Raw genomic sequence first — 15065 nt, 5'->3', positions numbered from 1 at the left:
AGCTTTTGGTGGCCCAGATTGTCATGGATATTTACTAAGTTCACACTTACATAAAGATATCTTTTGTATTTTTCTATGTGTATCAGAATACATCCTGTGTTAGAAATTTCTTAAATTTTAAGGCAATTATGCTGTTTGTGTTATGCTTGCTGTTCATTATGTGGTTTCCTTTCAAATTTTTTTTGTCAAAACAGTTGTTACTTATGTTCTTGTATTTGTGTGTAAGTGTATTGATTTTGTGTCCTTTGGTTACTTTGTGTCCTACAGAAACTTATACCCAGAACAAGAGGAATGCGCACTGGACTCAGTGATGCTCTTGAGGTGCTCAGATTGTACTATAAGTAGCAATTTGTTCATCTTAATCACCATCACATTTTAGTTTACCATCAATTTTTGTTCACCATGTAGATGAAAATCTTGAATTTTTCAGTTCTTTAATTTGATTTTTTTTTTCATGTATTTTATTTTCCTCATCCATCTTTCATGTAGAACTCAAATGAGGTAGAGAATGTAGAGGAAGAAAAAAAGCAGTCAGATTCTGACCCTATATACACTGCGGTTACTGATGACCTCAAATCGGAGATAAATGGAAATGTTGAGCACCCTAAAGATACCAGTGAACAGATTGAAGAAGTGAAGGAACTGGATAAAAATGAGACACATTCAGTGTCCTCTTTTGATAGTAGTAGTGAAAGTGAAATCGAAGTAGAATACAAGGCTGAAAACAGGCTTCCCGAGCATGTTCTACAAGAGGAACCAGAAGAAAGTGCAGAAGAAGTAAAGGAAGATGAGCCAGCTGAGGAATCTCAGGGTTGTGCAAGTGAAGACTCTACTATGAGCATAACAGTTACTCAGATACAAGAAAAGACAGAGGTTTTGTCCCAGGAAATCACCGTTACTACATATGAAAGTGGGGAGAAGGTTGTAGAGGATGACCATGAAGTTCTTGAAGAGGACCAGAACAAAATTAATGGGGATGTGTCTCACATTGATGTTGACGCTTCTGCTCAAATTATCTGTTGCTCAGAGGTAAATTGGTTATACAAAACAGGATTTACACAACCTAGGATTTTATCGCTAGAGGATGTTTTAATTTCTTTGAATCAATCTTTTACAAATTTGAAAAATTTGAAGCCGTTACCACAAAAAAGAAAACTGTTTATTTTCTTGCTAATACTTCATATTATCTTTACATCATCTTTTTTTTTTCACTATAATTTTCCACATCCTTTAAAGTTTTTTTTTTTTTTTTTTTCATCTCCTCTTTTCTGCATGTCCTCATTGTATATTACTTTGTATGTGTACGTCAGTTTAATCTTTCTATTTGTCCCTAATGATATGTCTGCTCTCTTGGGCCATCACTTCAGTGTGGTATTAGTAGTGTTGGTGCTCCACACAAGTATGGATAACCTAGTAGACACTTTTAGGACTTCCAAGGGAGAATTAAAAATAGAAAAAATATTGTAATATACCTAGTTTCAGTGGTACATAGCCCACTTTTCTCAAGTATAATAAAACAACTTTGTTATTTTTATCTTACTTCAGAAGTTATAAGTTCATATAATGAAGGTGTAATAAAGATTAAAGGGAGAATTTAAATTATTTCCCAAGTGCAAGCACCATATATACTTCCACCATATAGTTCTGTGCCTAAAAGCAGACTTTAAGTTTAGCTTCAACTGGCGTTCTGTCTCCCCCTCCCTTTCTTTCAATGTGTCATTACCTTGACATAGAGAACAAGTTGTAGTTTGCATAATGCAGGATCCTGTATTTTGGAGAGCCCAAAGCTATAGGCTAAAGGTATAGTGTGTTGGCACTTTGGACTGCTCTTAGAGACTTAGTAAAGTTTAATTGGTTGGATTATTGGTTAGCCAACTTTAAGCATGTGATTTGTCCATTACTCATTGGCTGAATATACTAATACTACTAAAATCTTCGTTGCTGTAGTCACAGGCATGCAATGTGGCCTAAAATCTAAGGCATGCATATAAATCGTAACTATGCATTCTGTGTAGGTTTGACAGATATTCTGAAGTACTTCCTTATAAACACTCTGTCAAGCTTTAGTATTGCTTCATAGAGGATAGCAGAATAGGAAGAAAACCGGGACATTTTGGAATGAAAGGCACACACTTTTGACAAGGACATAGTTAAATATGAAACATATCCAGAGAGACAGTTTGGACCCCCTCCCAACAGTAATTTTGTCAAATGACACCAAATGGACACCAGTCCCTATACTGCCAAAACTTTTTTTGCAGTCATTTATTGATTTTTACCCTGGCATGGTTGTAGATGTAGAATCATGTGCAACACATGCTTATATACTACTCGTTTTACTCATTTATCTTTTGCAGATCCCTATATTCCTACATACCAAGCTGTCCACCTTTCATAGTTATTGAAGGTAGATGTTTCCAAACTTGGCTGAAAGAAAGAAATGAGCAGCTCTGTAAAAGCAAATGTTGCTCCCAATTTCAAGTGATTTTTTTTAAAAGCCTTTTTCTAATATACTTGCAGGCCAAAATGGGAGCCTAAGGCAGATGGGGGTGTTATTATTGCACATGAAAATTTTCTCTGTAATATATGGCCAACCCTTCACTCATCTAAAAAAAAAAATACCCATGTCCACTGCTGTTCAGAAAAGTCATTGCTGGTCCAAGTGTTCGATGGAACTGTTTAAGAACAAATAGATATCACCATTTATATGACAAAGATATTTGATAGGACTTTTTCTATAGCCTTATTACCAGGTATGTAGATTGTCAATTCAAAACACCTAACTGCTTCCTACCATCAATGCATCCAATTAATGTACTATATTCTACATTAAAAAAAAAAGCATTAGACATGTTTAGACATGTGGATTTCTCAGCCCTTTAACATCAAGGCCCAAACATATGTACAATATAAAGTAGTTTTTATTAAGTATATATTAAATAAAGTTCTTTTACTATTGTTGAATAACATACATATTTTTCTCTAGCCACCAGTGGTGAAAACAGAGATGGTTACCATTTCTGATGCCACGCAAAGAACTGAAATCTCTACAAAAGAAGTTCCAATTGTCCAAACAGAGACTAAAACAATTACATTTGAATCTGCTCAGGTAGATATTTTATTTTGTTGTTTCTTTACCTTCCTAAATTTTAAAAAGACCCTGTCAGAACAAAATAATTTTGAGTTCTAAAATCTTTAATGACAGATTGGGGCGAATTATGATGCAATACAAAGTGACAAATCACAATGTGAATCAGGTGTCTTGTCTTTTGTTTATTAATATCTTTATAAATTAGCAAAACAGTTATCTTTTTTTATCTTTACCTTCTTGTGCTAACTTCTTTTGAAGATATCATCTTACATGTCAAAATTGGTATTATAAGAATTTTCCGAACATACCTTCTAGCATTAAATAAAAAAAATGATAACTTTAAATACCTACAGTACACTAACTTTTCCAAACAAAACAGGTGAACTTGGACAAGGTTTTAAGTTCCCTGGTGTACAGTAAATGTAGTGATATTTCTCAGCCTTTCCAAAATCTTTTCACTCCCGCGGAAAACTTTAATTTTCAGGCCTTGGGGGACTGCTACTAAAGCCTATTTTTTGAGCTTCAGTGGGGGAAAAGGCTCTTAAAAGTGGTGCTCAGTGGAATAAATTTACCACAAACAGTGATGCCTAGAGTACCATCTTTATAGACCACTGAAAACATTATGGCAGCTGGCTCTATCAAGTGGTGTTGGCCCCAAAGCTTTGTAGGCATCATCATGGAAGGTCAGTCTGCTATAGTCACCAATAATAACCTCTAGAGGTCCCTGGGGTTCCACAAAACCCAAGTTGCAAACGTCTGATAAACCTTATATTTTCAGGCTTAAAAGTAATTCAAATAGATATTTTATTTACTTTATTTATTTATTTATTTTTAATTAATGGGGGTATTGTGCCTCCATGAGTTGTGATTCTGTGGATGGCATTAGTAATTTTTATGATCTGCCATTTACATTTTTTATACTACAAACAACTGTGTGGTCAGAGTAGGGGCAAACCACTTTTCCATTCTGCTGGGTGAATTTTTATTTAAGAGCAAGAAATTAAGTTATAGTTTTGCTTTTTTATTAGAAAGACCTGCATGTTCTGCAACCTAATTATTATGAAAATAGTGAGGAACTTGCATGGTGGGGCGTCAGAGGTGTTGTAAGTATTATGTTTGTACAACAAACTGATTTTTGTAGTTTTAAGACAAACATTTTTTTTATATGGTTGTGTGTTTATGACTTTGCAGTAAAAAATTCTGCTGCACTTACCCTCTACTCCCATGTTTCCTCAAGTAATTCAACATTTTCACGCTCCCTTGACACCTCTGACATTTTTTTTGGTCTTCTGCTAGGTTTGATGTTTTTATGAGTAAGCCTAGGATGCTTTAACTCCTGTATGGGCGCAACTGTTAAGCTTGTTATGCATTCTGTTACAGTATTACTAGAGACATGGTTGTACTTAATTGCTCCATAACCCCAAGCTTGGAGTTTCAGGCCATATTGGCCACAGGAGTGACCTGAAAAGTGACATGGGTACATAAAGCTTAAATCTAAGTTGTCAAATGAGCATATTTTTTATTTAGATTTGTATGTGTTTAGTGAGGATATTCTGTTTTTATGTATTTCAGTACAGGTAGTCCGTCCCCGGGTTACATACGAGATAGGGACTGTGGGTTTGCTAAGTTGAATTTGTATGCAAGTCGGACCGTGCAATTAGGACAGATGTTTGTCTCAACATATTACTAGGCAGCATGGTGTCAGTTACTGTATAAAAACCTCACTGAGCTAATCACAAACAAAGCAAATAAAAACTTTATGGAGCCTAGACGTTCATTATCTTCTTGAGCAAGCTGTGCCTTGATATGCAAAAAGAAACAACTGCAGAGTTTGTCTTGGTCATTAAAGTGTTACAAGAGGCTGCAGAAAGAGCTCAGTCCTTAAGATCACCCACAACCTCAGCTGTGTTTAGCAAAAGACTTCTTCTGTAAGTCAAGCAAACTGCCCCTCCCCCCATCCAGACTCCATGCTGCACACGAGGGAGCAGGGCAGCCTTGTTCATATCCTGGAGTCACCAGGGACTACCTGTAGTTGCTAGTTTAAGGTTCACCTTAAAAAATATGCAATAGTGATCATATCATTGATCAGCATTATTTATACAAGTAATAAGTGTTGTTCAGAATTTAGGACAGGAAATTAATTTAGGAGATTTCTTAGATTTGAACAAATATATGTCTCTTATATTGTTGGGTGTTGTGGTGACCACAATTGTTATAGGCAGTTGTGTGAGGTATCTTTGAATCCTTTAAAAAAATTTCCTTCAAAGAGTTCTTTTAATGTCTGTACACACTTTTATTTCATAATATACAGTTGTCTCCCATTTCTTCCTTATACTAAGGCGGCTGGCATTGAGGAAGGTGAACCTGGCATTTTACTGAGTGCTCAAACAATCACATCGGATTCAGTCTTAACTACTACAACAACACACATCACAAAGGTAAACTGCACTGGTTATTCAAGTGGATGACAGTACTAGCAGTACAGTGTTGCTATCTCAAGTACAGACATTCTTAGCGCTATGCACATTAAAGCCATTATATACACAAATACATTATGGAATTGGCTGAACATGGCAGCCCTCTTTATATGTTTTATTTTAGTGTTTCCTTAAGTCCATCCACATTCTAAGGTCATGAAGACAGGGAGGTGGAGGGACTAAAAGTAAATACAGATGATTTTTTTTTTTTTTTTTTTTAAATATCAAGTTGCACCACACAATATATCTACTTAATGATTACGTTGTTACAGTTTACATTCCACACAAAGGTATTGCACATTATTACTGCTTTGTGGCTTCTGTTTTTGTCTGATGGCACAGGGATGATGATTAGGAAATTGTTGGAGTTTTGGTGTTCAAGTTTTACAAAAATTGAGTCCTGCATAACACATCTAATTTGATTTTAAATTATTAATTTTGTTCATGTTTGTGATACAGTTAGAAAAATCTTTCTTCTTCTAGACCGGGAAAGGTGGAATATCCGAAACAAGAATTGAGAAGCGTATAGTTATTAGTGGAGATGCTGACATTGACCATGATGAGGTGAGTTATTTCTATACAGAATCATATGCAAAGAAAAAACAATTTATTGATTAACTGTTTTTTACTCAATCATCTGACAACCTCTTAATGGAATGCTAGTAATTTATTAGACAACCTATGAACAAGTTCAGAGACCCCATCATTATTTTGCTGATCTTTACATTAAAAGGAACCTGGTGGCTATCCTAGATGATTTTAATTAAACTTTTTTCCTTTGACAGCCTGCACGCCTAATTCCTTTTTTGTTCTATGTTGGTCCACAAATCTAATCTAGTTTCTACCTATACCTCCCCTATTCTCTCGGGGTGGCTCAGGGTTAATACTTGGCACCAAAAGCGGTAACCCCGATCCATACTCTGGGTGGAATTTTACCTTACCTGATCCCCGGGGCATCCTCCAGCAATCCCCGACATCTGTGTTTATATGTATATAAATTTATATATGCAATATATATTATGATTACTTTGTATTGGATTCAGTACAGTTTTTTTTTGTATTGAATCCAATACAAATATTGAATCCAATACAAAATAATTTAAAATTCCCGCCACGCTTCTGCACGTACCAACCTCACTGGTAACTCCCGGAGAACGTCAGCGCACTCGCCGGGGGACTGATTGAACGAAGAAGACTCTGCCAGAGGATGGTATTGAAAAAGCAGGACGCTGGCGGGACCAGGTAAGTATTTATTTTTTTAGCTACCCTAAATGTGGCTCAGGGTTACCGCTATCAGCTGGGTTTTTTTTACCCCATGCCACACACGGGGTTACCTCTCAGAAGGTTAATTTTCACATGTTAAAAGACTAAACGTGTAGGATGGATATAAAGAAAACTAAAAGCCTTCACCTTCAAAAACAAGTCAACAAATTCTTTATTTCTATTCTATGATAGAAATAAAATTAACAAAAACAAAAAGTGTTCTATAACCATATTTAATTGTTGGTTTGTTATGTACACAATGACTGTAAAAAATGAATATGTATGCTTGTAATGCTAAGATTTTTTTTTAATCCCTTGCTTTAAGACGGGAGTCCGAGGTCTTCTATGTATCTTTGATTTCAGCAGTTCTAGCCAATCATTGTGATGTTGTGTAGGGTTCTAGAGCGCTTTCACAGTATTGTAATACCTGTTTTTGCTTCATTTAGTAGAATTTTTTTGATAACACTACACTTAGACATATCACAAAGATGTAGCAATTTTTTTTTCTATTTGATCAAGGCCGGAATCTTTATCTGTGAGTTTAAATCATTGTTCAAACTTTGTGCAAGATTTGGGGTATTACAAAGCAATCCAAAAATATAAAGGTGTGCCATCAAGGGAAGATTATTTTTGTAGTAGTTTAGGAAGTAGATACCACGTGGACATTAGTTTATTTCCACAATCCTGTGTTTTTTGGTTATGGATCCCAAAGAGGGCTGACATGGGGGAAGGTGTTCCTGATCATGTCCCCCCCCCCTTTGAGCATAGGTGTGTAACGAGCAGTGATTAGGTAATGCTGGAGTTTGTCTAATCAAAGGGGAATTATTCTTGTTTGTTGAATATCTCTTTAGAGTTGTTTAGATGGATGTATAGCTGATGTGGATTGGAGATGTGAACTGTTGATCACAGAGCTTTTTTTTAAAGACTGGTACACACTGAGCTTTTATCCTTTTACCACAGGCATTAGCACAAGCTATAAAGGAAGCCAAAGAGCAACACCCAGATATGTCTATCACCCGTGTTGTGGTCCACAAGGAGACTGAGGTTACCGAAGAAGAGGAAGACCAACCGTAAGGTGAGGAAGCAATGTGAAACTATCTAACACTGTTTTCTTTAGGAGAACATCCAGAGTTAAAATCCAAAATTTGAAAAGGAAATTTTTTTCTTACTGTACGGCTTAGCTTATGTAGTTTTATTTATCTAATCCATAGCTCATGCTAGAGGTTTGTATTTAAGCATTTATGGTTATCTTTTGTGGTGGAAACCTTTAAACCCATTCTAAATGTTACCATAAAATGTTTTGTCCATTAGGTGGCAGCAAAGCACATGGTTTCAGCAAAATGTGAACGTTGTTCGCATCTATATTGATCCTACATTGTACCCGGCAACTGGCTGCATTCCTAACATCTTATACAAGCTGAGGATAAGTCACCTCACTTGTGCTGCAGGCTGTAAAAAACTATATTAAAATCAAATGGGAAAAAGTGGCTTTTTTTGTGTTTCTAGTTAGAAGAGACTTTCATAAAGTGGCCAGATAACAGCTGCTTTATAAAAAACATAGCATCACTTAGCAATTTTCAGCCTAGCAAAAAGAAGAAAAAACAAATATCAAGCTTCTAGAAGTATATACAGACATTTGTCGGTTCCTGTTTTGCCCCCAGCTTATATTTTTGAGTGTGGATATCTGACTGGTTTGCTTTGACTAGTTTCTGACAGCTAAACATAACCGTTATTTTAAATCTTTTAACCAAATTACCATTAGCCTGTTCTTTTATCTATCTTCATTCTATTTGAAAGCTGTTCTTTTGTCATCCGGTTATAAATGTGTCACAGTGATAACAGAAAATTGAAAAATTGTTCAGGATTTTACATTTGTTCTGGGTTCTATTTGAAGGTGTATCAGACATTTGTGCAATTACCTAAATTTATTAGGAATAACCTATTTTTCCACTATTAAGTTGAAAGTTGTTTTATCCGCAACATTTTCCTTTCATGTTTTTAGTAGAATTTGAGTTTTAATACATTTCTTAACAGGTTGACAACAGTTAGTAGCTAGTTAGTGGCTTTAAAGTCACTTGACATTAAAGAAAAATAAATGTTAACTCAAGATTATAATATTTAAAGATTCAGAATATGGGATCAGGGGTCATTTGATTTGAGGTAGTTGCTTGGTGTAATAGCAAGGCATTTGACATTTTTAGAAGATCAGCGGTGGTCCCCCTTCCCCCTCCCCCGTACTTCTTTTAAGTAAATCCTAATCTTAAATAAGGTTATAAAGTTTTAATAGTTAAGACTAACTACACCTATGACAGATGCAGAGAGCAGTGACATGACTGTCCCAAAAGTACTCCTTTGCCATATTTTGGGACAATTTATAGCAGTTTTTTTTTCTTCAAGTATTATACTGATATGTTTATTCATCAACTGCTTTCTGTAAACTTTGGAAGGACTGGTTGCTTCAAAATGTTAATAGAAATGTAACCATTTAATGTTTTGTAGTAGTTTTTGTTTAGACTAAAAGAGTTGTCTCACAGTAATGAAATACATTATTTTTAAGTATACATGCTTTTTAATCCTTTGTGTTACTTTGCAGAATGAACCCAGAGCAAGTGTTGCAAAATGAAGAAATTTGAACCACATGTCCTGCTGCTAACGTTGCTATGAATTGACCAGGTTTGGCAAGCATGACGGGACACCTGAAGGCTAAGATGCCAACGTACAACCTCAGCTTAACATCTCTGACCTATGCTGTTCCACTTTTGTTTGTTCTGTTTTATAACCACTTTCTAACATCCATAGCTTTTAGTATAGTTATGTTATGCACAACTACTTGCTGTTTTTGTAATTCTTGGTTATCTGTTTGTGAATAATAACCCTTTATAAAACAGACCTTTGGACAGAGGGTGCCGAAAACCTTTGTAACTAATGTAGAATATTTTTTTCCTTTTTTATTTTTTAATATTGTCTTACTAAAATAAAAGCCTCTTACTAGGGGTAAACAATTACAGACTATTCAGGTAAATATATTGTTTAGAAGAAAATGTTTTGTACACATTTCTTACATTATCAAGTCCTGTTTTACATTTCTTGGTGTTTTTCTACCACCAGTTGTCTTTAAAAGCTTTGTTTAGTCTTGAGAAAAATAAAGGCATTAAAATATTTGCAATATGATATGAGGTTCTTGTGCAATTGTAGTTAAGGCTAAACAGCTATTGCTGCATAGTAGGGAACACACCAGCAGTGGGAGTTCAGCTAGATATTATAATCTGGTGCTGCTTCCATCTTTATACTGCCCCCGCCAGCAATAAACATAAAACATTCCAGAACACACAATCTACAAATGCGCTTCTTTTCCAAAAAAGGAAGTAAATGCAATTTTGGCAGCTTACAGTAATGTTGTGCTATTTTTGTTAAAGTGTATGTAGCATTTTGTTTGTTACAGATTCACCTTTGTAAACACTTGCTTTTCTTAATCTATCTTCATATTAAAACTGGCCTGAACATAGTAAACTCACAACATTTTCTAGATCTCTGTAATGATTTAAGTGGTTTATAATGATGCAGGAGGATTGTCTTGTCTGCGGTCACTGACCACATCCACTTCGTTCACCACTAGCAATGTGTATCGCACTCATCTTTGCTTGACCTGTTGTTCACCATGTGTATAGTTACATTCCAAAATTAGATTTATAGCAGCTTCAAGTTGTATTAAGAATATTTTGCTTTCTGTAATACTGTTAAAATAAAGTTTATTCTGTTGAAAATGTTGCATTTTATATTATGGTTTTAAATGTAATAATAAAGTAGTATATAGGATGACTTGAACATTGAGTACTGGGGTACAAGATTTAACCTTTTCATGTTAAAGCTATTGTTATGTATACAGTATGCCATATACTCCATATAGCACAAATTTTGGTGTGTTTATATGGAAATGTAATGACCTTTTTTTATCGTAATACTGTAGAGGTTCTGTTCTCTTGTGCTAAATTGCTGCTGACGTAAGGCATTACAATATTGCTATATTTTGCACTTACTGAAATATTGTAAACTTGTGCATTATATTGAAAACTATGTATATTGTTAAACATGCTTGAAAAATCCAGTAAATTTAGGCACATCTGGGGAATATTACCAACATTTGTATTTATATAGTTTATTTTTTCCATATGCATTATTGCATGCATTATTTGTCCACAACACTAAGCTTGAAGTGTAAATTCTGTGAACAGACACAGCATGCATCAATATTATATACAAGGCTTGTTTCACAACAGCCCTTTGAAGACCCCTCTAACTGTACTCTGTGTAGAATGCATAAAAAGGGCTGCAGATCTGCATTTTGTTGTTTCAACATTAATTTAAAATAATTGGCCTTTGTCTGTATTTCTGAACCTGTAAACCCCCTAAGGGCCCATTTATACTTTCTACATCCATGTGCAAATAAGTCAGCGAGACCTAAGTTTTCTTGTTGTTTCAGTGCCACTGGACTTAATTCTAGATTCATAATTATTGTAAATAATACACAAATTATACAGAAGAAGAAAATACTTCCTTGAAAATTGCTCTGTCCAAAATCTGCTAAAGTTATTACAAGTTGCAAGTTCAGCAGTTTATTTTTTCATTTTTGTAATACATTGCTGGAATGGATATAATGCCATGTCAGACAGTTGATTTTGTAGCAACTACATATTTGCTGGTTAAACTAGCTTCAATGCTTACCTGTGCATCTACAAATTACAGGGAACTCTAGTTAGGAAACACTGCTTTAGAATTTCCTCCAGTAACCAAACATTAGGTTTATATCTGTAGTTTAAGGGTGATTCCTCCATATTTTAGTAAGCACAATTGCACCTTCTGCTGAGCTACAAAAAGTAGAATTTCTCTGTTAGAAGCTGTAATACATTAGGTTTCCTATTTACAAATAAAATAAAATGAGCTGGTAATGCCATTCGGAGATTTACAAGTGTAATATTAATAATAAATTTCCACTTACAAGTATTTTGTAGCCAAATTCAGCATGCTTTTTATTGTGCTTCTTTGGTCTGCACCCTCTTGTCGCATGACATAATAGAATGTGAAGCTGCACCTTTGAGGACTGCAAAGACAGAAGCTTGGAACCAGGAAATGCTTGGCCTGCATGCAGGGCCCTTTATTACATATTCATATTTGCTGCTACAGAGCTTTAGTGATGAAAGCTGCACAAAACGATTGTTGCGAAGCCGCAACTACGTGTGTCCCCTGTGAATGGTTCATGTCTGTCTGAAGTGTACATTTGTTTTAAAATGTACCTAAACTGGACATTAAACTATTTGTTCATAACAAGCCGTAAAAGCTCTGAAACATTTCATCTCTGACCTAGCTACTTTTAATGTTGATTCTTCTCCAAGATCTTCAAACTTCACAGCAAAGATAGTTTGTTGGTTTATACCCGTTTAGTAACTCCTACTGTGTGTTTTCTATGGAGGAATGGCAGTCTGCCAAGTCATAAAAAAAATTAGTGCCTGTTGTGTGAACATTAAAATTTCACTTTCATAATTTTTATTGTTACAGAGATGGATGAGGGCTTGTTTAGAATATGTTAATACTTTGGTGCACACTATATGGGCACAAGTTCACTTTAAACCAAATCTTCAAATAACATTGCCCTTTTTTAGCTGTAGAAAAAAAATCTCCATAATGTGAAGCTAGAGCTCACCTTAAAGTGTACCTCATGAAAAAGAAAAACAAAAACGTACTTTTTACAAGTCCACATTCCCTCAGCATTTTAAGTCCAGTAGGTCCTTCTTTCCAGCGTGGGCTTCAGCTGATGCCACCAATCTCGCACCATGTCAAAAGTGCAGTGAGATCAGCTCCCAATGAAAATAAAAATCACATTTTTTCACTATATAAAATGGTTAGCCACCCTTACATTTAATGTTAAAAATGTAATAGGTTACTCCCACAGTGGCATAACAGCAGTCACTGAATGAGTAACTTTCTCTAACAAGGACACTGACTTTTTTCTTAGATGTTTTTGAGCAAAGTCCAATCTAGCCTCTCTATTCTGTTCTGTGGACGTACAGGTCTTTTGGGGTTGCTGAGTTCACTAGTGCTTTGTTTCTTTCTCATGATGTACCAAACTGTAGATTTTGGCACTCCTAATATTGTAGCAATTTCTCGGATGCGTTTTTTCTGTTTTTGCAGCTTAAGGATGGCTTGTTTCACCTGCAATGGAGAGCTTCTTTACAGCATGTTGTCTGTTCACAGCAAAATCTTCCACATACAAGCGCCCCCCCAATCAGCTCCAGGTCTTTTATCTGCTCAGTTGATTAATGACATACCAAAGGAATTGTCCACACCAGCCCATGTAATAGCCTTTGAGTCAATTGTCTAATTACTTTTGAGCCCCTGAAATTATGTGATTGTGTAAAAAAAAAGGTTTTAGTTCAGGGGTCGTAAAACATTTTGGACTACTAGGCCATTTCTGGAGGTCAAGAAGGCACACTAGGCCAGAAGAAACAAGGTGTCCAAGAAAAGTTTTTTCCAACCGTGACTGCAAGCAAGCAGCCTCCGTCTTCCGCTCATCTGTGGTGTAGTCTCTGTACGTGTGCGGGTGCTTGGCATCGAAATACCCCTTAAGATTTGACCGTTTGAAAGTGCTGTTGGTGTCGTTGCACACTAAACACAGGGTTTTGTTGCTGTGTTGGATGAAGAATACTTTTGTCAGTTTATTCAGGGTTGAAGACACGTCGTTCGAGGTCAACCTTCTGGAGACTGGTAGCTGTGCAATGCTTCTGCTCTTTAGGCATAGTAATCTGGGTTACTGTGCGGAAATTAGATGATATTGAGGGATTCAATTAGGCCAGATGCAACAATAGATAACCAGGGGGCCGTTAGGCCGGACTGGAATACTGGCTAAGCCGAATGCGGCCTAAAGGCCGGAGTTTGCCTACCTCTGCTTTAGTTCCTGACATTTTTATGCTATCTTTTTGTTCAACCCACTGAATTAAAACTGAAGGTCTGCAGTTCAACTGCATCTGAGTTGTTTCATTTAAAATTAATTGTGGTAATGTACAGAACCAAAATTAGAAAAAAAGTTGTCTCTGTCCAATTATTTATGGACCTAACTGTAACTCCACCGAGCATGCACAAAGTTTACATTATCTGTCTAAAAAAAGAAAGGAACATTGTGGAACCTGGTAGATACAGATGCTGTAGGAGAAAAAAGTGCATAATATGCAAGTATTGAACACCTACAGCAGCCTATTTCCTGTGTTCTGCTTTATAAAGAGCTATAGTGGTCTGAAGATAAAAAATGGGAGTCAGACGACACTAGTTATTGTCACTGGGATCGTCATATCTAAGTTCTTTCTGGATTAGAAAGGTATCTATTATTACCTAGATTACATACTCCTGGCTAGGCTAGGAATGAAAGCACCCTCTTGCTTCAACACAGGGACATAGTTCTCTTGCACCCCAAAGCCTGTTAATAGATGGTAAATATGGAAAAGCTGTTTTTTTTTACCTCTCAAGACCTAGTGTACCTTGTAGCCAGGATAAAAACAGCCTTAAACACTGGTTCTCTCACAAAACAAGTTTCTTGTCATTCAGAAAAAGATCCAGCAGGCCATGAGGGTGAAATCCCTCACAGCAATACAAAGAACAAAGGAAAATCTTAGGCAAAACGGTCTCAACAATTCCAATGATGATTTCAGTGATGGGCCCAATGCAGATCTTGCCCCTTTCAGGTGGCCTTGGAGCACTGGAGCTCAATAGGCCTAAACTCATGCTTCAATCATTCAGGAAATGAAGACCAGCCTTTTTTGGTAGCTGAACAGACAAACTATTTTCACTGTCACTTTCTTCTTTCCATCAAATGAGTAATAATCATGGCAGATACCAGTAGGAGTGGTTGGGGAACACTCTGTCAGGGTCATTTTCGCCCAACATAGAAACATGGTCCAGGTCTGTGGGATAACCATCTTTATTCTGAAGTTGCAAGTGGCCTTGCAAGGCCTTCTGGCATTTCAACAAATTATCTTCTGCAAGTTAGAATGGACAATACAATAGCAAATGCCTATGTGAAGATTTAAGGTGGCACTTGCAGCAGATTCCTTCTGAGGGAAGTGACCCCTATAATATAATGTAAAAGAATGTAAATGTCAATGTTCTTCATCTCTCAGCGGTCTACATTCTGGGATGAAAAAACATGCAGGTAGACTACCTCTTGTGTACGTTAGTTGATAAGGTCT

At 36.1% G+C, this 15065-nt stretch overlaps 1 protein-coding gene across 18 annotated transcripts in view; it reads left to right on the top strand.

The window, feature by feature from the left end:
• The window catches only part of EPB41L2 (erythrocyte membrane protein band 4.1 like 2), an 84953-nt gene extending 74297 nt beyond the window's left edge, over positions 1-10656 (top strand). For 11 of the 18 annotated variants that reach the window (XM_072408896.1, XM_072408892.1, XM_072408893.1 and 8 more), the window contains 8 exons: positions 268-321; positions 490-1029; positions 2987-3109; positions 4120-4194; positions 5431-5529; positions 6052-6132; positions 7792-7906; positions 9425-10656. In XM_072408896.1, the coding sequence (XP_072264997.1) occupies positions 268-321; positions 490-1029; positions 2987-3109; positions 4120-4194; positions 5431-5529; positions 6052-6132; positions 7792-7905 (1086 nt within the window). In that variant the 3' untranslated portion in view covers position 7906; positions 9425-10656. The remainder of the gene's footprint in view (positions 1-267; positions 322-489; positions 1030-2986; positions 3110-4119; positions 4195-5430; positions 5530-6051; positions 6133-7791; positions 7907-9424) is intronic. The other 7 variants (XM_072408901.1, XM_072408907.1, XM_072408900.1 and 4 more) reach the window with 5 other exon arrangements.
• The last annotated feature ends 4409 nt before the right edge of the window (positions 10657-15065 follow it).

Source organism: Pyxicephalus adspersus, chromosome 4 (genome assembly GCF_032062135.1).
Source record: "Pyxicephalus adspersus chromosome 4, UCB_Pads_2.0, whole genome shotgun sequence".
Classification (NCBI taxonomy): Eukaryota; Metazoa; Chordata; class Amphibia; order Anura; family Pyxicephalidae; genus Pyxicephalus; species Pyxicephalus adspersus.
This window is presented reverse-complemented; position numbering and strand designations above follow the sequence as displayed.